This window comes from Rhodnius prolixus, unplaced genomic scaffold (assembly GCF_049639745.1).
Source record: "Rhodnius prolixus isolate KJV_2025 unplaced genomic scaffold, Rpr scaffold_8, whole genome shotgun sequence".
Lineage (NCBI taxonomy): Eukaryota > Metazoa > Arthropoda > Insecta > Hemiptera > Reduviidae > Rhodnius > Rhodnius prolixus.
Window position 1 is genome coordinate 1,215,376 of NW_027411593.1, and position 27,275 is coordinate 1,242,650.

General features: G+C 31.8%; 2 protein-coding genes across 6 annotated transcripts; one reads left to right on the top strand and one right to left on the bottom strand.

The window, feature by feature from the left end:
- The first annotated feature begins 979 nt into the window (after nucleotides 1-979).
- Nucleotides 980-15,791, top strand: LOC141450664 (platelet glycoprotein 4-like). 3 transcript variants are annotated; one of them, XM_074121293.1, is made up of 10 exons: nucleotides 980-1,216; nucleotides 5,555-5,646; nucleotides 8,015-8,178; nucleotides 9,455-9,596; nucleotides 10,340-10,555; nucleotides 11,556-11,804; nucleotides 12,479-12,608; nucleotides 12,696-12,814; nucleotides 13,569-13,697; nucleotides 13,782-15,791. In XM_074121293.1, the coding sequence occupies exons 1-10, from the start codon at nucleotides 1,027-1,029 to the stop codon at nucleotides 14,019-14,021; spliced, it is 1,671 nt and encodes a 556-aa protein (XP_073977394.1). In that variant the 5' UTR covers nucleotides 980-1,026; the 3' UTR covers nucleotides 14,022-15,791. The 3 variants fall into 3 exon arrangements, with proteins under 3 accessions (XP_073977394.1, XP_073977396.1, XP_073977395.1); XM_074121295.1 differs by lacking the exon at nucleotides 980-1,216 and adding an exon at nucleotides 3,591-3,636; XM_074121294.1 differs by lacking the exon at nucleotides 980-1,216 and adding an exon at nucleotides 3,914-5,215.
- On the bottom strand, nucleotides 15,707-26,430 carry LOC141450662 (ATP-dependent DNA helicase RecQ-like). Of its 3 annotated transcripts, none has more exons than XM_074121286.1 (17): nucleotides 25,999-26,430; nucleotides 25,610-25,924; nucleotides 25,389-25,532; nucleotides 24,846-25,084; nucleotides 23,954-24,061; nucleotides 23,672-23,859; nucleotides 22,826-22,963; nucleotides 22,589-22,724; nucleotides 21,805-21,978; nucleotides 21,465-21,691; nucleotides 20,509-20,626; nucleotides 20,330-20,404; nucleotides 19,164-19,257; nucleotides 18,940-19,081; nucleotides 18,732-18,831; nucleotides 17,848-17,901; nucleotides 15,707-17,251 (listed from the first exon to the last, which is right to left on the bottom strand). In XM_074121286.1, the coding sequence occupies exons 2-17, from the start codon at nucleotides 25,706-25,708 to the stop codon at nucleotides 16,600-16,602; spliced, it is 2,688 nt and encodes an 895-aa protein (XP_073977387.1). In that variant the 5' UTR covers nucleotides 25,709-25,924; nucleotides 25,999-26,430; the 3' UTR covers nucleotides 15,707-16,599. The 3 variants fall into 3 exon arrangements, with proteins under 3 accessions (XP_073977387.1, XP_073977388.1, XP_073977389.1); XM_074121287.1 differs by having other exon boundaries at nucleotides 25,610-25,934; XM_074121288.1 differs by lacking the exon at nucleotides 25,610-25,924.
- Between the last annotated feature and the right edge of the window lie 845 nt (nucleotides 26,431-27,275).

Below are 27,275 nucleotides of genomic sequence, written 5' to 3' on the forward strand. Positions count from 1 at the left end.
ACAAAGAAATATTTACAAGTTCCAGGGCTAGTAATTCTGCAAAAATTTGATTTTGCAATTGGTTCTTCTGATGTCCTGTACTTAAATTGATATCGCTGACTGCAGATTAAAGCACATTCGGATGTTTCTAGTGACGCATCCAGTCCTAAATACTTACTTCTGCTCTTTGTACATCTCTGTTGTCCGTTGGTGCTTACGCCTAGTTAAGTGTTACACTAAACCGATTGCGTGTGCTACCGTAAGTAAAATTGAAATATTGTTGGGTAAACAAAACTTATGAGTCACCAATCAACGGACAAAATAAGGAAAATCTCAATAATTAAATTAAAAAGTAAACTAACTTCTTTTAATTTATTCAAATTACTCCTTGAAATTTAAGGTTACATTTGTTGGATCTGCGCTCTAGTGAAGTGCCTACAATAACCTTTCTATATCTCTATATCTACATATGTATATCTTTTGTTACCCTCTAGTGGGCACATCTTTAACTAAGTCAAGTGTACACGACTAGAACATTTGAAAAAGGAGTTAATTAAAAGATTTTATTTCACAAAAAATTTCGAAAAATAAACAATTATTTTCGTATTAAATGCAGCAGTGACAATGAGGGCATTCTACAATAGAATACAATTGAGGAATTCAAAGTAAATAATTCAAGAAAAAAAAATAATGCAGAATTATCACAGTCTGTCTTAATAAATAAAAATAAGTTCCTAAGAGATAGTTCCCCCGGACGGTTCTGGTCCTCCAGTCTTAATACGACTGTATAAATTTGTATTTATTTTTTATATTTAGGCGTTAATTGCAGAAATGAATACTTATAATTATTATTATTAGAGATAATGGTACAGCACTGTTTCAATTATGCAAAATATAAAATTTTATAATTTATATATACATTTTATACAATTAAATTCTGTTATCAATAGAACAATACTCCTTGACCCTAGTACGTCAAAACAAGCCAGATAGATAGCAAGTGAATTTTAATACGACCAGTGTTCGTCAGATATTTGGGCAGTTAACATGCCAACGCGTTCTGTGGCGAACGGAAGTGAAGTGCAACCTTGTGGACGGCGATCTTCCGCATGCAGTGCGCAGTCAAATCTCAACAAGAGTACGCTGTTCGATAAGATGTGGGATTTCTTCTCTTGTCTGCGATCGACTAAGAAGAAAAAGGCAAAAAGGAAATCAATGAATAATTGTAGGATTATAAGTGAGTGTGTTGCATACAATAGTTTTGGACACTCACACGAATTGTGAGTTAATGAATTTTTTTCGGATTTTGCACAAACTCAAAATTTTAGCTGCATCTTTGATACTAATTAACATTTTATACATGGTTTTACAAAATACGTAATTCAGAAATGGATAGACTCGCTAGACCAAGAAATGCTAATCCCAATTTCTCTTCTCAAGTCAGCTGTTGAAGGAAACAATTGTCAAGAGTTTTTAGTTTAAAAAAATTAGCTTAAGTGGTTTTTCACAAAATAACTTGAAAATGAAAACAAATATTCTGGAAATTCTGGTCCCACCATTTTTCTTCACACTAGGAGTTTTGGCAATTCATCTAAATCACACTTCGGTTATGTCACGGGAAAATACCGTGTGTTACAATAAAAGATTGCAATTTAGAAACAACTCTGCCCAGGCCCCCTGAACCAGTTATAACCGGCCTTAAAACAACAATCTTGGAAAAAAAAAATAATTATACAAAGCTGTAGATCTGCATGCGTGCAATAAGTATGTTAAGTATATGGGACATCGTTGTAGTCATTCTTGTAAAATCACAAAACAAGTATTTTAAGAAGCTCGAATATTGGAACTTCCGGATCAGGTTCCACGAAATATAATTTCTTCTTTTTTTTTTTTTGTAAATTTAAGATCCGTTCATCATTGGGCAATGTTCCCTCGTTATAGGCTACACCGGATAGTTAGAAAAGAGAATCATCTAACGAAATATAATGTTTGAACGAAATGTGATTTTTCGATTTTGCGCTAGAGTTCAGACAAATAACAAACTCCAAATAGTTATTTGTGTGACTAATGCGGAAGTGAGATTTCTAATTCTTGCGGTTGCAAGACTCGTCTTCGGTTCGAATTGCAATCTTCCGCTTTCGCAAGAAAATAGTCACTTTCGCACAAGTCACATAAACTTGATGTGTGAAAATAATATCTCGCAAAAACAATAAATCGTAAGTAGCTGAAACTGGACACGTGATGTTGGGCAATCGCCCTAAACCTCACACTTCTTGGGGCCCTCCGCTTATTCGGTAATTATTATTTGAATCAAAAGCCCTACTGTTTAAATTGAGAAAATATTCTGTAACCTATTTTTTTTTCCAATTGTACCAGTGTTAGAAGGTGAAGGAAGACGATGAACTTCTCGAAGATTATCTGGATTTGGATATGGCACTGAAATTATTAGAAAAACTTACTTCAATTGAATTATTATATATAATAATTTGTAGAAAGAATTAAAACTATTCTTTGCAGTAATGTTAGCAGAATATTAATGAAGCTACTCCACTAGAATGTCTCAAATGTTCATATTTCTTTGAAATTTCTCGCTTGAGAATTTTATTACGCTCGGGTTACAACGACATTGTCAGTAGCCGGCTTGTCTATTTTAAAACTAAGAAAAATGATCATCCCTTCTTTCATTAATTTTTATGTCTTTACTTTTCCTTCCTAGATCACTTAATACTTTTTCTAAAATCGCGTTAAAAACTGTAGCCAAGGGAATAACGTCTTGTCGAAGGCTTCTTTCTACTTCTTGGTTAGGTTAGGAAGTTTGCCGATTCCAGGATCAACAATGTCTTGAAATTCTAGAATTACTTCTTCTTTAATGAATTACTTAATGTTGATCCAATGAGTTAATGACGGCAATCTCTCCCGAATATACTATCAAATTTGTCATCGAATAAATAAAGTGACTGGTAGTTTTTGTATTGAGTGGATAGTCGACGACGTTATTTATGTAAAACTGTTGGTTATTATAAGTAATTAGAACCGGGGTCCAGTTCCAAGGGTACCGTTACTGCCGAGAAAGAAATTCTATCATGATTTTACGTCGAGGATCGTTTGGTTCAATATTTTTTGTAAACATCCCTTTATGACATCTAGTACCATAAATCAGATTGATCTTCTCTTGTTCAACCAGTAAACCTTAAATTGTTGGGTGGACATTTCCTATAAATATGGGCAAAAGGGGTCCCATTTTGAAAAAATAGAGTTTATGAATGAAAGTTGATTGCACCTAGCTTCATTAGTCATAAATAGTTATCAAGAAAATAGACTTATAAAGATAAATATTTAATAAAATTAAGCACAATATTGTAAACTTTTTTTAACATTATACTTGTTCTACGTCATCGCGTACAAATACACAGTATTTATCATTTTGTTCTTATTTATCACAAGAATATGATAAATTATTAAATGCGCAATAAAATTATTTTTATAACAACAATAACCGACTCTTCAAACATTCTTCTTCTTTCTTGTCCATTCATATATTCCTTTACATACACTGTTCCTACATTGTTTTATACTGCACGGCTACCTAGATCATAACTTGCATTTTAACGAAATAAAAAGATAATGAATTTTAGGGCAGCTTGGAGAAGTGGTGAGGTAAGCTCTCATCTTCTTAAGTCTCTTTTCAGTACAATGTACGTTTAGCGCATTCCATAATCTTAGTGAGAATTAAGTAAGTTTCTTTATTCGATGATGGAATAACAGTTTTACGCCGAGGATCTTTTGTTTCAATATTTTTTTTGTATACATATAACTTAACAGTCCTAAAAATAATTTAAAGAGGAAGTGGTGTGTTGCAGCTCTAGACTCTCGAAACATGTACGTTAAAAACTTAATTTTGAAAATACTTAAAATCACAAATCAAATACTTCAGTTGCCAATAAAATTTATGCTGGATTACATATATTAATTAAGTGGAATTATTCTGAAGTGTTCAGATCCACTTGAACTGACCAAGCATTCATAACTCGTCTACTGAAATAGACCAGCTTTATCTCCCTCGAATGCCTGATGTACATCTGATTTTTTTTTTAAATTAAAGACACATGTCTGAGGTCATTGGCGCCCGTAGCCTCTCTCTCGGCTACCGGGGGGTGAGTTTTAAGGAAATTTTAGGTGAAGAACAGGAAATCTAAGCACAGGCGACTGGATTTGAACCTGAAATGTCCATGTGGGGATCCAGACCGTCAGCCACTGAGGTAATCTCCGGTTGTAAGAAGGAGAAAGCCCTGAACGCCGTTCCCTCAAACTGCTCATAACAATTTTGTATTACATTTTTATAACAAAAAAAGTGACAAACCAGCTTTTTGTAGCAATTAGATTGGATAGTAATGAGTGATTGATTTTCACCATTCCATTTTCGGCTACTACTATAGCCCAAAGTTGGTATTACATTTATTTTAGGGTTAGGAGTAATAATTTTTTACAAGTTTTTAGCTGCCCCACAAAATCTAAAATATAATGTAAATATCTGTCTTTATTAAACCTGTATCTTCCAAGTACCACAAACCAGTTACTGAAGAAAGGCAACAGAGGTGCCCAAAACGTTGAACATTTAAGAAAATTAATTCTTTGTGGCGCCAGCCAATCATTGAAGTTTGCAAAATATCTTAAAATATATTTTTTACGTTCTCTTTCTCTACTGAAGTCAATACCTTCTAACAATTTGTAACAACTTATCGTGCTAGCCTTCGATTTGAAATTTTCGTATTGAAGTTCCCTGAGTATAGAAAACTGGTTTTTCAAAATGGTGTGTGTGCATATACATCCATTATTGGTGTACGAAAAAAGCAAAACATTCCAATTTGAAAAAAAAAAAAATTGTTAGACCGAAAATGTCATTTTCAGAAAAAGATTTTTGTTTTTTAGAGTTTTGTAGAAGCGACACCGTTTTCGTTCAAACTTGATTGAAATTAGAAACATCAATTTACGACTTTTATTTGAAAAAATTGACTCTTAAAATTTGACTTCTGAGAGAGGGGTAGATTCCATCCAAAGAACAAAGTTCTATTAGTCCTGGTTCTGGCTCATTAAGGGTGTGATGCTAACATCCCATGTTTAAATAAATGTTCTTAAAATTCCTCTTTCTTAATGGAGTATTTCATTTTATGATATTTTCTCCTCTAAATGGTTCCAGCATTTTGTGTGTACTTGTGCATACATTACATTCACTTACGTAAGTTTTGATTGAATCAAACCAAATGAATTTGTTTAGAGATGTTCCCTGGAAAGGTAGTTGGGTAGCCTTCCTTATCTTACAGGGAAATGTACGGTTTAAAAATTTTATGATGTTGGTAAGTATGAAAAAAATGACCATTACATTGGAATTACAGGAAAATTTATGAGTTATAACCTTAGAATAAGTAGTAAGTGACAGTCGTTGAGTGTTACAGCAGATTCATATAATCATTAAACCTAGGGATTAATTTTAAAGAAAAGCATTTTATTTGTCCGCTGTGCAAAATAGAGACCGCCTTTCAGCTAGCATCATCATGAAGTTTGTGTATTGCTTTAGTTGTTTCAGTTCTGTCAATCCTGTTCACTGTATTTCTCGCCGGGACCGGCATCATGTGGTTTACAGACCTCTACGTTGAAGAAATTATTAACGTAAGTTAACCACTTTTCAACTATTATATTTCGCTTTGGAATCATTCGCACCAGATAATTATCTTGATTTTTATCGCTAGAATAACTATTTTTAATTCCATAATTAAGAGTAGTTACTAATTCCATGTGTTTAAAGTGGTGTATTCTAGAGTTCAGCATTAATTACTCTCTCTGAACCTGGTAAGAGGAGGTTGCAATAGTTGGAAGGTGAAACGTTCTACCCCAATTGGGTTCCAAAAATATTGGAATATGATATGCCTTCATGATATTTTTAAATCAAGTTACAAAAAATCCGAAGTGAACACACAACTTTCCTCAATTTTACATTTTTTTTTTTCATTTCGAATGTTTGCTGTAAAAGTAGATGACTCTACTACTGTACATGGTCACTACAATAAAGTGGAACTGTTGAATGAAGCTTCAAGCTTTCTCTAGAATTCCACTAAAGTCAATATACATTGAGGAATTTTCAGTGTGATGTTCCTAATATCATAATTTAGATATTAGTTCATCTGAATCTCAGTGGTCAACTAGAAAATTACAAACTAAGAGTATGGAAATTTGAGAAAGACCAACTCTCTCGCCAGAAGAATTCCCGAAAAAAAGTTTCAAATGAAAGTCATGGTGTTGCATAAATACAACTTCTACTACGAGTTTAAAGAGAAAGAAGAGCTGTTTTCCTTAAAATAATAAAAATGCATTCAGTAAAATAATACATTCTCTGGACCGATTTGACCAAAACATTACTGTGGCGTCCTTTGTTGCTACCAACCGAAATACCCACGCACTCACAGAGATGAAGTTGTTAAAACCACTTTGCAGGTCTCTCAACGGATATTTCCGGCAAAAACTCAGAACAATTACTATACCTTCTCCTTTACGCTATTGTTGAAGACAGTGACAATGTACAGAAAGAGATTAAGCGGTTGAATCAACAATTAAAGCTGTATTACGCTGCAAACAACTGTAACAATAGAACTGTACTGTCGTCGCAATTAAAAATAACAAATATACATAAAGAAGTTAATGCTAGTTATTGATGTCAACAACTTTTTATTAGGGTTCAAACGATATTCTTAAAACTTAGTTTGCTCATGGTATAAAAGTTCTATCCCTTAGATTCTTGTTAAGAAGAAAGTGATTGCTTAAGTTGATTTATTATGTAGAAGAGTTCGAAATGTAGAGAAAAACATGCGTTTTAATATTTTATTTCTTTCCAAATCAGACCATCAAAACTAAGTTAAAAACACTTGTAAAGATAAATTCTGTTTGCGAAAGATAATTCTAAATACGTTTATCTCGCACTATTGTTTAGTCAATACAGTGATTTATCTTGCTTGCTTTTCAGGACATTCACATTATTAATATTTTAAACATAAGAGGTTAGCATTCATTGACTTATTGCAATGTTCAATGTTTCCTTCAAATTTGGTGTTTTTACTGAATATTGGTTGACTTATTGTAAGTTCAATATATTGAACAACTTTAAAAGGAAGCTGAATCCTCAAAACATTAATTACCAAGAAGAGTATTTCAATCAAAAGGTACAGGTCTCTGTTTGAGTGGCCATTCTACCGCATTACTTACTACCATTCATTGTAATGGCAAGCTTTACTTACCTTTATTATCCTAAAGTGAACTTATACAGAAACAAGTTCTTAACAGAAGTTACAGACCACAGAGAACTTAATGCACAAAGGAATTAGCTGAAGTAGTTCTGGAGAAAATCGTAAAGAACTTAAAGAAACCTTTGGAAAGTTCGCAATTACGGTGAGGCCAGCAATGCCAAACTTAATATTTTAAGTTTTGGCGACGATAGATTGTTCCCAAAACGGTTCCAACCATCTAAACTTCGCAAATTACAGATATACTCATTAAATGAGACTGGTCACTTTGGAAGATACTTTCTGGGATAATGATTTTGGATTCCTGGAAGTTTTGTAACTATTAGCCAAAAATGGTCCGTGTGTATGATTCTCTATCCCAAAAAACGTCAACTCGCTGGAAACACAAACCTTATATTTGGTTTGAGCATTCTTAATGGACCTGACGGTAATTAGCTCTCCCTCAACTCCCACTCAACCCATCAACTTTTTTACTCTTCGTCTTTATGCACGTCTTTTTTAGACTTCTCAAAAAATTCCATTAAAGGCAGTTTATAAAGGAGGGGTTGATTGGTTTCTTTCTAAAGTGCCAGTTCACTTAATTATACGGTAGTATCATCTGCATATTACTTCTGGGAAATAACCAGGATGCTTGAATCTCTAAATGTTTTAGGAGGAAATGTTTCTCCTAAAATGAAATTTTAGATTTTATTTTTTTATTTAAGTATAATTAAGGATAAAAATTGAAGAATTTTTTTATCTAGCAAATGACCCTGAGGGAGGGATCAGATGTGTACTATGCTTGGAAGAAACCTCCAGTCAAGCCACTCATCTGCATTTTTGTCTTCAACTATACAAACATAGAGGAGTACAAAGCCAAACATCACAATAAGCTGAAACTACAAGAAGTTGGACCTTATTGTTACAGGTATTCACTCATTGTATGTAATCATAATTCCAATTTATTTTGGTTATTTTAAATGCTTCTACTCACTTCCAACTTACCATCAAATCCAATCAAGATCTCCCCTGGCTTCCATCGGCTCTCTAATACCATCCTCCATCTTTCTGATGGTCAGCCCTTCCTAACCGTTTCCCGTCTTGTCTCAGAAGAGGTCATTTCTCTTAAATGACCATACCATCTTAATTTCTTTTTCTCCAGTCTTTTGTGCAAGTTACATCTCCTGTCAGATTACATCATTATTGTTTATTCTAGCCTTCTTTTGGCACCTCCTTCACCATTCCATTTTTACTAGGCTTTTTTGAGTGATGGTACAGTTGTACCATGCATAAGATCCCTTCAGTAATCGAAGAAAAGATTTGTTTAAAATTAAAAAATTATAAATGGTACGTTATAAATTATATGTTAGATTTCCTTGGAACTCAGAATTTTAGGAATTCATTAATTGCAATTAATATTATAGAACTGTCAGCATTACATGTCAATAAATTCGAGTGAGTGTTCACACCATGTTGTTTCTCCAGTAATCGCCATCCTCAGGAAGAGTTCCTTCCCAGGCAGCAAGCGAACACACTGCTTTTATATCTTTCATCACAGCAAGTAATGGTTTCAGGCAATTCGGTGAAAAGAATAAGTTGGTTCTTCAAGGAGTTCCCAGTTTTTTTTAGCCGTAGAATTTCCTATTATGTGATTTTGGTTGAGTGGAGTTCTATTTATAATGTGAATTGGTTGGGTATTTCATTGCTATCTGAAGGTCTCAACAAGTAAGATCTTACTAACCAGGCAAGGAATACTTGGATGAAAAGTCCAAATCTGATATCCGGCTTTTGATGGATCCAAGAATCCGTAGGCGCTAGAATTGCTATCTTTAAACATTTATGTATAAGTATTTTGAATAATCTAGAATCAATCATATATCCTGTCACGCAGCTGAGTACCTGAAGACTTCTTGCGCTAGTTATTAGTTCAGCGTTTACGGAACAATTGTTGATAAGATTGTCAACTCTGTAGCTTCAACTACCTCTTATCTGGTTTTAGTTTATAGAAAAGTGAAAAAGGAGAAAAAACCATTGTATGTTTATCGTATTTTTTTTTTCAATATAGGTACAATTTGAAACTAGGTATCTTGTGAATTTTTCTATAACAATTAAGTTTTTTCAATTTTTTTTTTTTTTTTTTTTTGTAAATTAATTCAACAATATCAAGAACTGCATTTCAAGCTTTTTATAGTCCGTTGTTTCAGGGAGACCCTGGAAAAGAAGAACATCACATTTAATGACGATGGGACCATAACTTATGGTGACACCAGAAAACACCAATTTGAACCAGAACACTCTAACGGTTCCCAAAACGACACGCTCATCGTACCAAACATGGCGTTAATTGTGAGTAGATACTTACATAAATAATTAGCTCAAGGATAACTTTTATTAAAAACATTTTCACAGGCAAATCATTTTAGGGTTAGAAGTAGAGATTAGCGTAATGTAATACTTTATCTTTAAACATTAATAATGTTTTTGATTGTTAAATTGTTGTGTATTTTATTTATTGTTATTATTATTTGTAAGAAGAAAAACATGTTTATTTTTCACGGCATTTTATTTATCTAATTCTTTTAGTAGATACGTTTTGAAGAAAACCTTTACTAAGTGGAATTCTTAAATGCGAAGTTAAGCTCTCCACTAAAGTATTTGTTCAGAATTGAGCACTAACCTTATAACTATATGTATATATTTATTAGTATGAAATTTCCCAATAAAGTTAAAGGAAGAATATCAATCCACCGAAAGTGCGATTATCAAAAATTTTTCTGTGATTTTCTAGATAGCAGTTGCCCAAGAATTTTTTGTCAACTTGGCCAAAATATTTGCTGGAATCAGGGAATATTGATTGATTTTAGTGAGGTTCCATGGGATCTGTGACGTTCGGTTCCTTCAATAGTAACTTTTTTTATAATAATAAACATGTATTTTTTCATTCCTACTTGAAATTCAGTTAGTTAGTCTTTGATGATACTTAAATAAAGGTACAGATTGCCTGGCCTCAGTTGACATCTGATTTTATTTTTCAACTTATTTATTTATTTTTGCAATAAACTTTGCGTTATAAAGTCTTTCTGTTTTAGAGTCTCATATCAGCGAGTAGGAATTTAAACACCTGGAGCCAACTAACCCTTTCGATTACCTTGAAAAGCGTCCTGAAATATTCTCATGCAATGATTAAAGTAAAAGCCCATGAATTTTTCTTTGGCTACGATGATAAACTGGTCAAAGTTTTCACCAATTTAGCGAAGATCCTGCAACAGCCTTTACCATTTGAGAAATTTGGAATTTTAGCGCAGGTAAGGAAATTTATCATGTAAAGAAGAGTCCTTCTTGTTCTTGGCAAAGTTATAGAATAGAATATTGCGATCTTTAAATTCTAACTTAAATTTAATTTTTTTTTCTCAACTTCACTTAATTAAAGTAAAATAGTCCAATAGCTTTAACATAAAGGTGACACTCGAATCTTATTGAGCTTCCTAAAATGCAATGGCTGTAGAGCGGGGATTGCTGCAGTTAGGCGTATTTTATAAGTATGACTGTCTAAACTCAACTTAGGATTTTAGATTAGGTGTTACCATTTTATTATTTTTACTTTCTCTTACATTTAGGATTTACCTACTACTTACATATCTCTCATGATGTATAGCAATCTTGTCAAACTATCGAAATTTAGTTTAATAAGGTACGGATGGATTTCATTATCGTTAAATGGATCAATCATTTGTACTGCAGCGGTAATTTTGGTGACAGTTAAAATCGTTTGTTTTTGTCAGTTAAGTCGTGTGTTGGGATTCCGTGTGAGTCGTTTGTAGACGAATAACCCTACGTAATGTAGACCTTCTTAGAGTAAAAGTTAGGCATTTTATTTCATTAATTTTTTAACTAGCTTTCGAGGAGATTTTCATTTTTGAAGGTTCTGAGTGGAGTATGAAATTGTGTGGCCAGAGAATAGCAGTGTCATCAGCGAAGTAGAATTTAGCGTAAAAGACGAGACGGGAATATCAACAGTTTGGTGCACAGAAGCATCCTTGAGGAGCATCAGCTTTGTTAAATGTCTTATAATGAATATTTTTAAATAAAACATCGTGCAAAGTTCAATTTAATTAGGCCATGTTCTCAATGACGAGTGTCTAATCTTAATATAACTTTCTAAATGAATTTGTTTATTTAGGTTTTCTAATCTTTCTAATTTTCTTCTTTTTTTAAACTGTTTGGCTTTTTTTAATTATTTTATCTTGCGAAGATAATAAAGAAAATTTATTTTAATCAATTTAAATTTAATTTTTTTTTCTTTAGAGGGCAGCCTCTACGGACGAAACCACAACGGTGAGAACGGGCACAAATGATGTTGGACGAATCGGCATAGTCACAGAGATCAATGGACTGGACAAGCTGGACGCCTGGAATGACGATGAATGTAATCGGATTGACGGCAGTGATGGGGCTTTCTTCCCAAGACATACCATCAATGAATCAGCAACCTTGTATCTGTTTCACAAAGATATGTGTCGGCGGGTGCCGTTCGTCTATGATAAGGAAGTTGATGTAAATTGCTTTCTATAATTGCTGTTTATCTGTTTTGTTTTTTCTTCATCCAAAGTAATTAATTGCTGTTGAATTGGATATTAAAAAAAAAAAAAAATCTAAGACATTTAGTATTAGTTCACAATAGAGGGGAGTTATCTTGGATAAGTTTCTCCTGATAAGAGAAAACAAGATAAATGGTTAACAAATCTAATATCTCCAATTCATTGTTTAGCATTGTTAATATTTTATTACATTTTTTTACAAATTATTATTAATTTTATTACATTTTAAATCCTATTATTATTATTGGAAATCAAAGCTCTAAAAATAGATAATGGCTACTAGTGTCTACGTAAATATTGGAGAGGGTTTGATATGTCAAAATCTACAAGTGTCCAGAAAGCATACGCTATCGAGGCCCAGAGTTCTCTATAATGTTATCATTTAGTTGAAGCACGTCATCCAGACTGTATACTTAATTAGACCGAGATGACTTAGGTGAGATTCTGGACAAAGTATGCAACATGGGTTTCTTCTCCTAACAGCCGACCCCAATATCCGACAGTGGAATCCCAATAAAATTCTCGAATCTATTTACCTAGGAATCATGTATTTAGCAAATACCACAAAAACAATAAATAAATAAAATGCATTTAGCAAGTGATTCAAAACCAAAATTTAATTAATTTCAGTTTCAAGAAGGGGTTATGGCAATGAGATTTCGTCTAGCACCAAACGCCTATAACACCACTGGTTCATGTTTTTGTACTGAATCTGGATGTGCTCCGGTTGGAGTCTTTGATATTTCTCCCTGCGCAATGGGTGCGTAATTGAACGATTAAATTTTCACAATAAAAATTTGATTTAAGCAAAATGTGATAAGAATGTTGCATGTCTTAATTTTTTTAGGTGTTCCTATAATGATGTCTTATCCACATTTCCTAAGAGGAGATCCATTGCTGAGTGAACCATTTGAAGGACTTCATCCAAACCCAGAGAAACACGAATTTTATATTGATGTTCAAAGGGTAAGATTTAACCTACATATATATTTACAGGAAGAATTGTCTAAATTTCCACACTGAACTGTTCACAGTATTTGGCCCTTCAAAAAGTGCACATGTGCAATATGTGCTTTAAAGTTGAAGAAAATAGCAGATGCTCATAATTAAGATTAATTCACTCCGGACAAACTAGAGCATAATTTTAAATTCAAACTTTTTACGAAAAAGGTAGCTTTGATTCTTTTTTTAACTTTCCAACTGCATTACCAAATTTCTCCAGCCTTTCCTGAAAAACTTAGAAAAATCTATTAGTTCATCGATCTTGTTCATACTAAATAAGTTTATTAATTCTTATCATTTTCTTATTTGTGTTCGAATTTTCAAACAAATGCTTATTTTCTGTAGCCTTAATTGTAAATTGTATTTTATCTCTTAGTTTCCAAATAATATTTTTCATATTCCATATAATACTTTTTATAAGTTATCTTTCATAATTTCTTTTTGCTTACGATGCTGCCTGCATCCATTGAATATCTCTTCATACAGAAATAGCTGTATTAGAAAGTTAGTAGTCAGTTATGTTAGTATGGAGTAACCACTCAATGCACAGAATGTGGAGATATTTTCAACGTTTAAAAATTCAAATTAATTAATATAAACAAAGCTAATTTTTTGAAAGGTTATCGATATCTTCACGGATTTAAGGAAACTCTTACTTGGTATATGTAATAGTAATAATAATAATTGCAATGATATGTGTAACAAAATTTGATTTTAGCTTTTAGGCTTTACATTGGGCACAGTATCCCGTTTGCAGCTAAATATCCAGATAAACAAGGCCAAGAATATGGTGCTACTTAAAGAATTTTCTGACAAATTAATACTTCCAATAGTGTGGCTACAAGTTGTGAGTGTCCCTATTTTTTAAATGCTTTTAAACTGTTTCAAAAACAAAAAATATTTAATTATCTTATTTCTTGAATTGTTTTAGTCTGCTGAGAAAATGCCACCCGACTTATTCAACATTATCTATCACGCCACCTTCACCGTCAGAAGAATGCAAGTAGCTTTAATGTGGGGTTTCTTAATACTGACAATAATTTTAGGTTTTCTAATTTACCGAACTAGTAGACAATTAGAATCTCATAAAGTTCAAGAAGATAATGAAAATAAAAATGATGTAGCAGCCAGTGAAGAAATGCTGCCAGTCAAAATTCTCAGAGTATCTTGAAATAAAAAGAAAATACCTGGCGCGTTTTACTTTCTCTTTAAAATCCGTATTAAAATCAGGAAAAATATGTACATGAAGCGACTAAAAAACGTTTGACATTTTTCCCTGCTTTTTCTTCATGACCACCATTGTTCTAAATGTTTCTGATAGTGAGTCATTAGTGCCAGTGTCCAAATGTATATAGCTAGTAGCTGGAACATTTTGAGTTCTCATCACACTTCTATATGACAAATACATTAAATTAATTTATAAATGCATAAAGAAATATTATTTATAGGACGCTATTCAGGAAGGTGATCAGCTATTTTCTAATAACATCGCTGCAGTAGAAGGTCTTACGAAAACACGATTTAATGGTCACAGATACCCTGACTTTTATTTTTATAGAAAGTGTCTCAGATGAGTGTCGCAAATTACGACATTAATGATTTTTCTGTGTTTTCTGAAGAAGCAATTTTCCTCTTTTTTTTTTGACAAGAATTTTCCTCCTAACTAAAATGTCTCTGTTTTCCGAGCAAATGAATGCCAATGCATCAACTCATGTTTTGACTCAGGGACTTCGTAGGAAATTTAGCTCTCACACAAGTGAGGTATGACAAACAATCATCCCCTTCAAGTTGATATCGACATAATTTTTAGATAATTTCGAAACCAAATATAAAATTATGAAACATCTATCTTCATGAATTGTTGTGTTTATTAACATTTACCATTTCATTTCAGTGGATAACCCTCAGAGATAACGGTCTCTGTTATGTATGACATGAAAATTCAATCGCCCTGCCCGCTTTAAACAGTAAGGAGGGCACAATAAATATTAAGCGACGCAATGCATTATTATCCCTCTCCCATAAAAAGCCTTTCACTGCCGCGTTTCCCAGTTTTCTTTAGTGGCAGTTTAAAAACAGACTTCACTTTAAATAAGGACGTGCCTTTCTTTATCCGATAAATTATATGTGTCTTTTACCGTTAAATCTTAAAATTGGAGCGGAGTGGAAAGACAACTTTAAATGGACACTATAACAGACGAAAGCATCAAGATATTCAGAAATAAGATACCTTTATCATTATATTATTCGGTTCATCTTCATGTTAATTAAACTTGACATGCTATCTAAATCCAGGTATTAAAGAAAACAATAAATAGTAGATAGTTAGTTTATCATTAGTAGAAAATATTGTTAATAATTCGCTGCATTATTAAAATTAAAGAAAAAAATGTTCCTACTAGCGTAGATCAGAAAAGACCAATTTGTACAGAAAAAAAGATACAATATAGAGTGAGAATAGATTTTTACTGTCAAGTTAAAAATTTTAATATTTTTAAAAATGTTATAAAATGTGTACATACATAAAAAGACATTGCTCAAATAACTCTAAAGAAAACGAAGAATTCGAAAATTATCAAATTAATTTATAATTATCATTTTAAACTCATATTTTCGAATTTTGGTCCATTTCTCACTGTCTCCAAATGTTGGAGGCAATCAGTGGGTGAGGATGTAATAACAAATAAATTTTGTATTTCCTTTTTTGTGCATTAGGCTTCAAGCATGTTCCAGATGCAGAACCAAATAGATTAAAAGAAATAAGCATGTTACGTTTCAAAAGATCAATTCAAAATGCATAGATAAAACAAAACAACAAACTACCTTCATTAATTTTAAGGAATAATTAAAAAGACATTTTTATATGAATTTTTAAAAAAATCTATTTTTTTGTAAGAGTACAATGAAAAAATTGTTAATAAAAATTTGTTGATAAAAATAAGTGTTGCCTGCTTACATGACACAACCTTCATAATCTTTATTTCTTAGACCTTTTCCTAGTAACTAGAATTTTTTTCTTTAAGAAACACGAATTGGTTAAACATGAAAAAAAAAATAATAATAATAATAATAATAATAATGCAAAAATAAAGAAATTCCTTTAAGCGTGTTATCTGTAAACAAGTTTTAAAGGTAATTATGGAAATATTTTAGAGAAAAATTGTAAAAAAACTGAAAAATTTCTATTTACCCGATTTTCCCCCTATTTCATTTCTTTTTTTTTAAATTGGTCAGCCAATTTTTGCTGCACATTAAATCTTTATTAATATTCAATAGATAATAAGTTAATTAAATTCAATGAAAAGGCAATTTTATGGAAAGCCCAAAACCACCCTCTCTCGCCAAGAGTGGCCCTTTTTCAAATATTCCTAAATAAATGAGCAAGAAAGGTACTTAATGTACAAGTATGCACTCATAAGAGATCAATTTGTAAAAACCCATTTTTTGGGCTTAAAATGTATATTTCCGGTAAAAATTGAAATCCAAATAAAGAAACTCGTGTGTCCACTGGTAATGGTTGGACTCCCCAATCAGAGAAGTAACTCTCATAATCTATTTCTAGCTTCTACTACTTAGTCAATTACATGATTTGACAAAAGAATACAGAAAAATCAATAATTTTTACTGATAATCAATGTTTTGCTTTTAAAAGAATGTGATAAACTTAACTTAAAAAAAATTATCCCATGTACACAAATTTAATTACAATCAGGACTTTTTTACAGAAGAAATACAAACACTTGGTAAAACTAAAGTTTTATCTTCTTTTTCATAATATTTTTCTTATTTCTAAGGGATTCTAATTTTGCAGCTACGCTAATACTGATCGGGTGTTCTAACCCACTCTTCTTACCACAATCTCTCTTCGGAGATAATTGTTTTTCTATGAGAGAATCAAATTTAATCCTTTTACAAGGTGAAAGATTTTCAGTATCCAATGGGCAAGAATTGTCTGTATTTTCTGCTGAATTCTTAATGTCAGTAACCTCTCTGATAGAATTAGAAATCAAATTGGAACGCAGCGTGATGTCCGATGCGGTGTCACTTTCTCGAGCAGTAAAGTAAACATCACTTGCGGATGACCCGGTCAAAGGACTTATTCTTAAATGATCTTCTTCAATAGGTGAAAAAAATTCATCGTCTTCGGATAACATCAATATAGTGTCCAGAGAAGAAGATTCTGTTTCGTTGTCACTAAATTGTTGATGAGTTTCGGCAATCTGTTTCTGCAAACTGTCAGGTTTATCTATGGCCATTTCTACGATTCTAGCATCTTCTGTAGAAAGATCTTGTGATTTTTCTTTACGAATCAAACTATTGTTGCCTTCATTGTGGCTAGTATTATTAATAGTTTCGCAGGCCCTGCTGCTGCTTGTTGAATCGTTATCATTCGATTTGTAACTGTAAAATTAAAGAATTAATTATTCACGATAATTATTTTTAAAAAATTGTTAAACCAGGTTTGAAAAAAAAACCTAATGATTCGCGCTGTTTGTTTTTAATAATAACTTTGTAGCAGCAAATTATTGCGGAAGAGTTTACCGTCGGCAAAAAAGTATTCTGCCTTTAGAATCTTACAGATAATAGGAAACATTTGATATTTAGTTCAAGAAAATAAACAAGCTTTACATATTTACTTTGCACTGAATGGTGATGTATTTATTTTAAAAAATTCTGAATAGTAACTAGTACATACGAATGAAATAAAAACGAACTTCACTTAACAATTCCAGAAAGTTATGAGATAGCATTTTTTCTAGGCAATCAGGTAATTGTTTTCGTAAATAATTCAAGAAGGAAAGAGATTATTTAATAACCATAATATTAAACATTATCTGGCTCTGATGGTCGCAGCTATTGATTCGCCAAAAAGTACAAATTAAACCAAACTAGAATTTTTAATTTTTAAAATATTTAAAGCGAATTTCATTTTAATTTTCAATTATAAAAAGTCATAAGAAATTTTAAACAAATGAAAAGGCTTTATAATTAATTACCTGAGCACTTTTGGCACAAAACGCTTAACGCCAGTCGTAGATTGGGGAAACAAACTGAAAATCCAAAATTACATTAAAAATTATAGTTTCAAATTAAAAAATACAATTACAATGCTTAAAAAAAATTGATTAGAAGTATGAATAGGAATGACAAGAAACAAGGTTATGTTAGTGATGAATGTGATTAATACCTTTCTTAAAAGAATTTAGATTAATTGGATATTTGATCGTTGGTACAGAAACCTTTTGTTTGTCTAAGTTAACAGGGACAAAAAAAACACATTTTGTTTGCAACAGAATAATTATTACCTAGAACATTCGACACCTCTCCAGGCGTTGCAGTTAAAAATAAAAAATGAAAAGTTGTTAATGGATATACGATTCTGTGAGAATTATGTGGGAGAAAGGGATTAATGAAAGGATGCAGGTGCATCCAATGAACAAAAATAGTAGTAAAAAAAATTGAATTAATATGAAAGTTATTATTTAGTAAGGATGGATTCATGAAGTTGAAGGAATGAATGGTCAAAATTGTGGACTTGCTTTGTAATCGCACTAGACTCAGTTTTTTAAGTTAGTAGATGAAAGTTTAGACTCTCTTTTGGGTAAGAGTCTTATGAGTTTCGTATAGAATTTGATAAATTTATTAGGGGATTGGATAGAAAAACTTCAAGGTATGATTATTTTAATGTTGTACAGAATTTTAACTCGAGAGAAAGAAATGTAGGAATTGTTGGTAAGTGGAGTGAGAAGTATTTTTAAGGAATCTCTGACCAAATAGAAATATTTTTTTTACAAGTCAAGAGCATCAAGATGTTTAAATTGGTTACAATAATTAATTTAAAAACAACAAAAATACATTGCAAATAGATTTATAAACTTACAAAGGTACTTCATTTTTTTCGTACAAAGCGATACTTCCTTTGATACATTCAATACATTTTTCACCAAATTTTTCTAACTTTGTGTCCGATATCCCTTCAACTGTAAGCATTGAAATAACAACATTACAAGCCAAGAAAACATCAAACGTAAAAAATTATTATTCACATTACAAACTGTTTTATACGAACGCACTCATTTTTTACTTACTGAAAGACATCTCCTTCAAAGTAGTTGGCCTGATTTGAGCTAAATATTGTATAGTCCTGTTACTGAGTACTATGTAGGGCATACAGTTTAACTCAGCAGCGACTGACTTTCTAAATTCAATCAACTCACAATAAACAATTTCCTAAAGAAATGATTGAAAATTTATTTAAAAGAAGAAGAAAAAGAAAACTTAAATGGTTTCTATTTAACTATTAATAACATACCTCTAGCGTCTTTTTACGAATTTCTGCTTCTGGTGAGTTAGAGTACTCTAAATTAGTTTTGCTACCAATTGAAATCCAACCAGAACTATTTGACCTAAAATAAATTCATAGAATATATTTAATTTGTTTTTCAGAATTACGTTTCAGAGCATATTCAGGAACAAGTAAATATAAAAATTGCAGCTGAATTTACAAAATACATTATTAGAAAAGTAACAAAAGCAAACAAAAAAAGTGTTGAGAACTGATGGAACTTTCTGCTACTACCAATTATCAAATTTTAAACTCTTTAAACCCTGAATATCAACACTTTCAATTTTCTCTATCATTTTGTTTAGTTCAAAAACATCTCACCGAAACGGCAATTAAAGAGACATGTACCCCCAAAATTAACCCCTCAGAACTGCTAATTTTTTGTAGACAATTACAACAGGCAGAGCTTTACAATAGGCCAACTTGTCCTTTATACATAAAAAAAAAAAAAATAAGTATTTAAGATAGGCAGCAGGTCCAAAAGTTTGGGAACATTTACTATGACTATTTGGGGGTTTAACGTAGGTACCTAAAGGCATCACTAACTCAACCTACAAATTTACTCTCCGTTTACAGTTAAGGTCCCAAAGTGGCTTTGGACAAGTTCTTATAAAATTTAATAACCATAAAGGAACATAGTTTAAACCATTTTCTTGCGCACAACGTTGCACCAATCTCTTTTCTTATTCCCTCTGAGAAGTTCTATAATTCTGCAAATCGTGATTATGAGGTTTTACCGTTTTGAGGTCCCTGCAGGATGAAATTGGTGTGTTTCAGTCTCTCATTATTTCTCTCTTTGTGCATGATACAAAATTTATTAATTAAAAAAAGATTATATAAGTTAAAAAAATCCCAAACTTTGAAAAAAGTTTATTGATCCGAAGAGCCACTTTTGAAACCAATTCTATTAAACTGAACATGTTTAACACTGGCGAGAACTACTTTCTAGTAAAAATTCTAAATTTCAGGAAAATCTAACTTTGTAAAATGTAAAGGTAAGAAGACGTGCAAGATTATCATATTTTTTTCACAACTACTAAGCCAGTTACAATGACCTGAGTTACTAAACGAAAGTTTAGTATTTTTAGTAAATTGGAAGGCATTTTCTCTTTAAAAATAGTAAACAACAATACCTTGGTTCTAATTGTTTGATTAACGGTATCATTTCTTGTGTAGGTTCCAATTTTACTATACTTTTTGATCCACCCCTTAAAAAAAAAAAATATTTCTTTTAATAACACCATATTTTTTAATTTATGAAAATTATCTTCACTCATATTTACAAATATTCAAAAAAAAACAAAAAACTAACTCCAATAAATATTGTTGTCCCTTGCTTGAAACACGAATACATTTGACAGGAAATTGATCTTTATTGAAGTTATTTGCGGCATATTCTTCTAAAAGCCATTCTCGAATCAATAATCCAGCTAAAAAGTAGATGGTGAATCTAAGTCGCATGACTTAAAGTGAACATGATCGATATTTAATGCTCAAAGCTCATTACAAGTTCTAAGCAATAAAATAATACTCATTAAAACCTGGACATTGATTAGGCTAATGTATAAATTCATGCTTTTTGGTTTTAAGATTTTAACTTTCCACTTTTAAGTGGAAGTAAGCGGAATCGTTACATAAATATATGGTTGGATATGAAGTAAGAAATGCAGGTGTCACTGTTCTGTTATTCGAAGCGATAGAAGAGAAACGTAAAAACTTTGACGGATAAAGCAGCAACTGTGGATCTGCCTGCCAACATTTAAAGAGTACTTGGTGCACAGCTCTGTATTCCTAAAAAATTCCCAAGCAGCAAGAAATATTAGCTCTTGTATAGCCGTTAATGGAACCATCAATGAGGAAGTGTTAAATTCCTCTGGCAGAATTAGCCAATAAAAACTGTGTTGTCGCTGCTGGGAATAACTGGAAAATGCGGGTATTCCAGAAAATGAGATGGCCAATAGGCTAACTCAGAATGAGCTGCCTGACACAAAAATGGGATGATCCCGTAATGCTGACGTTGTGTACAGTTCTAGATATATGTATATTACAATTGAATAAATAGTTGCTGTCATTTTCAGGATAATCTCAAAAGCTGTTCTTAAATTCCTGTTATTTAGTAATTACATCCAGTCTCCACTCACGCACAAATGCCAAGTATTTCCGTGAAAATAGAGAATCTCTACCTTGGCAAATACTTCATTTTATTAGAGCTATAACAGGAATGAAAAATAGTAAGATTGAATGTTGTCAGAAAACAATTAATCATACCTAAACATTTCCACCATCGTTCCGATTTGGCCCTACCAGCGCCATAAAAAACAGAATTGTAACAGTATTTAGGCACTCTTTTATTAGTTGAGGCTCTCAAAACTAAAATAACCAGTGTAACGCCGTATCGTCCTTTCAGCTCGTTCACAGTCTTTAAAAAGAGTAAAGCATCTTCTGCCAAAATAGATGCTGTGTCAAAAGAAGCGTTGGCGGTAGGATTTCTTCTTCTATTTCAAAAATTACAACTATTTCTTATTTCATTAAGTGACAAAATGAATACGTAATCAAAGAAAAATAATTTACTTCAAATTGCAAGCAAAAATAATCAAGAAATTCTTACATCACCGTACAATTATCACAACATCTAATGTTTGGCTCCAATTCGCATTTAGAATCAAAATGAGAGATAATTATCTTTCTTCGGCATTCCGCAGATTGCAAGTATCGTTCCATTACTCGGCACATCTCTTCCTTATGCTCCCGAAATTTGCCATGCAAATGACTTATAAGACGCCTGCAAATAATGTTTCACGCATTGTAATACAAGGAAATACAGTGTAAGAAAGCTGATGGCCTTTTCGCCTTCCAACTATCTTGCCATCTTTAGTAACATCGCCATCTTGACAAATTTTCTATTTGAATTTTCACAGTAAACACAAGTATCGAGATGCCCTGAGTGGTACATATGTTTATATAAATTCCCGAACTTCCAAAATCTCTGAATGAACGCACAAACCACTTTTCCTCACTACTATTCTCGTCGTTCTAACTTCAAACTTCTAATATTTGAGTCATATTTAATTCTTACCATATGTTTGTTTCTAAAATAAATATAACCTCATGCCAGTCCTAATCTCTCTCAGATGACGAAGTTTCCCGAAACGACCAGAAATTGGAATTTCCGGTTTAAACTCAAAATCATAAATTTGTACGATTACGACTTCCTTCTCTTACTACAGCACAGTGAGAGAAAATATATTTTAAAAAAACAAAAACTGGATAGTCAAACATTATATTTCGTTTGGACATATCCACGGAACCTCCCCAGAAAGTTAGCAAATAAAATCATTCAATCCCTGAAAAATTGGATAACTCACTTCCCCTCATGTAGTAAGACTGCTTACTTATTTAAGCTGAAGTCTGCCTGATTGTAGAGGACATGACAATAAGATGGAAAACCATCTCTTCCAGCTCTGCCAATCTCTTGGTAATAACTTTCAATATCTTTCGGCGCCCCAACGTGTATTATTACTCGCACATCTGTAACATGAGAATGTGAACAAAACAATGGAACAATGAAATGTACGCTACAAAAAAATAAAAATAAAAAATACTATAATAAAATAAAAACACATTATTACCTGGCTTATTGATGCCCATTCCAAAAGCTACGGTTGCGACCATAATTGAAGCTTTATCATCAGCAAAATCTTTTTGTGCTTGTGTTCTCTCAGATAAACTGAGATCTGCGTGATATATTGTACACTTCATACCAGAACCTATAATAAAAATGGCGTTTGGTTGAGAAGTTTCGTGTGCAAGACTGCTACTTAACTAGTTCTTGAATAGTTTACTTTTTTATTTAGGATTTTTTATAAATAATGGCTTCTTTATTTACATAGATGGTAAGCAACATTATCTAACGACTGTGATAATCAGTAATTAAGTTGATTTTAGTGCTAAAGGAGATTTCCCTTCGAGTAACAACTGTTTATTTGTTGTAAAATGTTAATACTAAATTAAAACTTTCACCCAACCCCCACAGTACTCGACTCCTCATTTGGCAGATGCCCAATCCAAGCACATTAGTGAATATGAGCAAGATTTGTTCATGATTTTTAGAACTATGAAATCCAGCACGAGAATATCCTTAACGGAATAATATTCCTATAAAATTCACATCTATATCAATAGAAAATAAGGTACTAAAAGTACGGAATCGCTTGTCACCGCTTACAAAAACAGCGGCTTGATGGACGTAGATAGCTACAAGGAACGCCCCATTTGAAATATAACTAAAAACATAAATGCGGCGCCTCACTTTGCACAAGCAGCGCAAAAACCGAATGAGTGAACCGGGGGTTAATGTTTTCATTTAGAACTACTAAACATGAATTATATGTATTGTGGTATAAGTATCATAAGTGTAAATATATAAATATTGCACGATGCTTTTTATTTAAAGTAATACGGATATTTAAAACTACCTTTTAAAAGTCCGTAAATATTGTCAGCCGATTTTTTGGTCGCACAATAAATTATTGAAGAACCTGTAGAATTTATATTAAATTTCAAAAAAAGGTCCTTTATATCCTTTAAAATATCAGTTCCTTTTATGGATGCCGAAAGAAATAAATTTGGTCTATCAAAACTTGTACATACCATTAGAGGATTTCTAAAATTTAACAAAATTATTAATACTTTTTCAAATAATTAAATTTCAATTGATAAAAAAAACGTTAATTTAGTATTAACTCTTCTATACTTACATTAATTTTAACGATGATCGGATATCATCTCTTACTGTGGGTGTGGCAGTAGCTGTCAATGTTAGGAACGGAACTTCCGGAAAATATGTTCGCAACTTTCCAAGATTTCTGTACCATAAAGTACATAAGAAATGAGAAGCGTTAACAGATAAAATTCAAAAAATTATAAGTAAGATATATTCATTCAACAGGACCAAGATCAAAATAGATAAAAATAAGTTGTACTATACTTTTTATTATATGCGTAACTTTTACTTAAAAACATTCGGATAAATTGAGATTAATATCAATTTTAAGTAGTCATCTTTGGTCCCTTTTATTCTCTCTAGAGAAACATTGTGACCCGACAAAATTTTGAAATAATACATTCACTTCGAATATGACAGATGTTCAATTAGACATCTACCAGAATTATGAACCAAATTTCTGAAAAAGAAAAACTGTAATTTCCAATATAACCTCTCGCAAAGATTTCAATGCGCCACCAGTGTTTATGGAACAGAACGAAATTTCTTGCTGCTTTAAGATCATTACTATCGTCACTTTGTCTACACCATTATCTAGAGACTGTTTACTATGATGAAGCTAGACCACTAGGAGACATGTCTAGAGAGAGAGAGTGGATAGCGCACTTAATTTTTAAAGCTGCATTCTCTGATAGCAGTTGGGGTGTGCGAAGCTTGTCAGCTGACGCATTGTTTAGTCTTTAGCACGATTTTGATAAGACGATCAAACAATATGTTACATCTTATATTATGATCTTCTTTCACGAAACAAACAAATCATACTTTGCAAGATAAAAAATAAGTTTTTTATGGATTTAATCTGTTCCTTCATAGATTAGTAAACTTACTTTGACGTTATAGATAATTAAAAAGGTCACAATAATTACCTGTATGATGTTCTAAAATCCATTCCCCACTGGCTAACACAGTGAGCTTCATCAATAGCAATTAAAACTACATTAACATCACTTTTAGAAAGATTATCAAGAAATAATTGTCCATATTCAGAGGAACATAATTCTGGAGTAATGTACGCTAATCTATATTTGTCATGCAATATATCATTGATCACTGTCTGTTGTTGTTTCTGAGCACTGCCAAGGAAACATGCTGGAATGTTGTAAAACTAAAACCAAACAAATAAAACATTTTAAACAAAACATTCTCACTTTGTATGTGTGAATATTTCAATTTGATGTGGTTTTCGAGAAAAGAAAAATAATAGCTTGGGAAAACTGATTTTCCTCGAACTTAGAATTTTGGCAAACATTTAATTCTCCTTGAAGTTTTAAGGTTGGCAATTCACATAAAAGAAGTGAATGGAAACTTCTTTATTACCCATCCAAAACAATACTCCCGCAGATATTTTTAAGAAAAGTTATGTATTTACTAATTAAACCTCTTGTAGAAAAAAAAAAAAAATCCAGTACCTTTAGTGATGACACTTGATCTTGCATTAAGGAAATTAGTGGCGATACAACAATAGCTAGACCATTGCAGAATACTGGTGGAAACTGATAACATAAACTTTTTCCATAACCAGTGGCCATGACTACACAATTATCTCTTTTATCCTTAAAATAATAATACAAATAAAAATTAGATAAATTTAATAAAACATTAAATTTGTTAACTTAGTACTGCTCTGAACCTGAATAATAGATGAAATTATCTCCCATTGCATTGGCCTAAATTCATTGTGGCCAAAGTATTTTTTTAAAACGTCTAAATGTTTTTTGACTGGACTCATTTTAAACAAAGTTGATGAATCTCAGTTAGCTGTATCTTTGAACTAATAATCAATAAAAAGATCTTTAATTTGATCTTTCAAATTTCAAAATCTACTTTGTTTTTAATGGCATACTAGCAAAATAGTATCGTAGATTTATTAAAAGTAAGTCCTGTAAGCTGTATTTTTTTAAAATAAATACAATCACATTTCGAAAGCTCCTGTCGTACAATTGCGCTGAAATAAACTACAAAAATTAAAAAACCACAAATTCACAAACCTAATACATAAACACAATTTTGGCTACTTACTTTCATGTGTTTATACTAAATGGTGTAGATTGATCAACCCTTTTCTCTTTGCCATTTAAGTGATAACCACCAACCACTAAATAAGCTTACAGAGCTCTTTCGGTAAACAAAATTAGCACAGTTACTAATATGGACTAGTTGAAACTTGTAATTTGAACAATCCCTCCTTGTTGTTAACTTATAACCAAAAATTTTCCTTCCTCACTAGTCGATTTATATCCTTATTAAAATTAAAATGCAATATCTCGATTACCTGCACTGCAGTTCAACCATCTTAATTCTAATAATGACGTTTTTTCACAAATGTTCTAAGTCTTCGGCTCCGAAGAAAATATAAAAACTTAATTTCACAACTCCTATGCTATAATTTTTTTTTTACAATTTCTGGTGAAAGAGAAAGAAAATAGACTGCGACAGAGTACCACTGCCACAGCCAACCGAGATCTATTGCAGCGCCAGTCAATGGAAGGCTTCACTTGCCGAAACAATTTACTCCACTTTCTGAATTTTATTAATTTTTAATGTCTGAACACTTTATTGACTAACTGTATAATAATCAAAACAAATTTCGCTGATAATAAGTATTAACACTACTAAATGACGAAAATTTTTTAGCCATTGAATAATGAATTTGAATAATTTATTTTAGAAGCCAATCTGATACTCTAAAGTAAATTGTAATATTTTAGTTAAATCACTTTATATAACGCAATTGACGACTTCTTATATACATATATACTTGGCTTTTTAATGCAACGATGTAATACGAGACAATAACGGTAAACTGGTTATTGTCGCCCATCACAAAGAAAGAGATTAATCAGTTGCATTCAAATTTCCGCAGAAATATAATTATATATTCCATCTTATACTTTTAATATGACGTTAGATAAAAGATACATCTGCAGTAATACAGTCTACATCATTTATTTGAATTTTTTTTTTTTATTTGAATTATTACAACAGGAATTTAAAAAAAAACAATATATACTAGTTTCTCATTTTTCGTTTTATGGAGTTAATCGATTTGGAAAATGAAGCATTCAATTAGAGACCCCTCATGTCTGTCTCTTTAATTAGACTTAAAAGTCTGGAACTCCTGGGAAAGTAATGTAGGCGTAGAAGTTTCTTCTCTTAATTAATATCACTTTATTATTAATTTTTTTTAAAGAATACAATTGTAACAGAAATTCACAGCTTGGATATTCTTCTGCTGGAAATCGATGATAAATCATCTTTAAATACTACGAAATAATAGATAAATTATTAAAAATCAG

Coding starts and splice junctions, on each gene's coding strand:
- LOC141450662 (XM_074121286.1), bottom strand. CDS start 25,708: ATGAGTCCAGTCAAAAAACATTTAGACGTTTTAAAAAAATACTTTGGC. Junction 25,085..25,388: donor ATCAAGTGTCATCACTAAAG/GTACTGGATTTT, acceptor GTTTGGTTTTAG/TTTTACAACATTCCAGCATG. Junction 18,832..18,939: donor TTTGAAGGAGATGTCTTTCA/GTAAGTAAAAAA, acceptor CAATGCTTACAG/TTGAAGGGATATCGGACACA.
- LOC141450664 (XM_074121293.1), top strand. CDS start 1,027: ATGCCAACGCGTTCTGTGGCGAACGGAAGTGAAGTGCAACCTTGTGGA. Junction 10,556..11,555: donor AATTTGGAATTTTAGCGCAG/GTAAGGAAATTT, acceptor TTTTTTCTTTAG/AGGGCAGCCTCTACGGACGA. Junction 12,815..13,568: donor TTTATATTGATGTTCAAAGG/GTAAGATTTAAC, acceptor ATTTGATTTTAG/CTTTTAGGCTTTACATTGGG.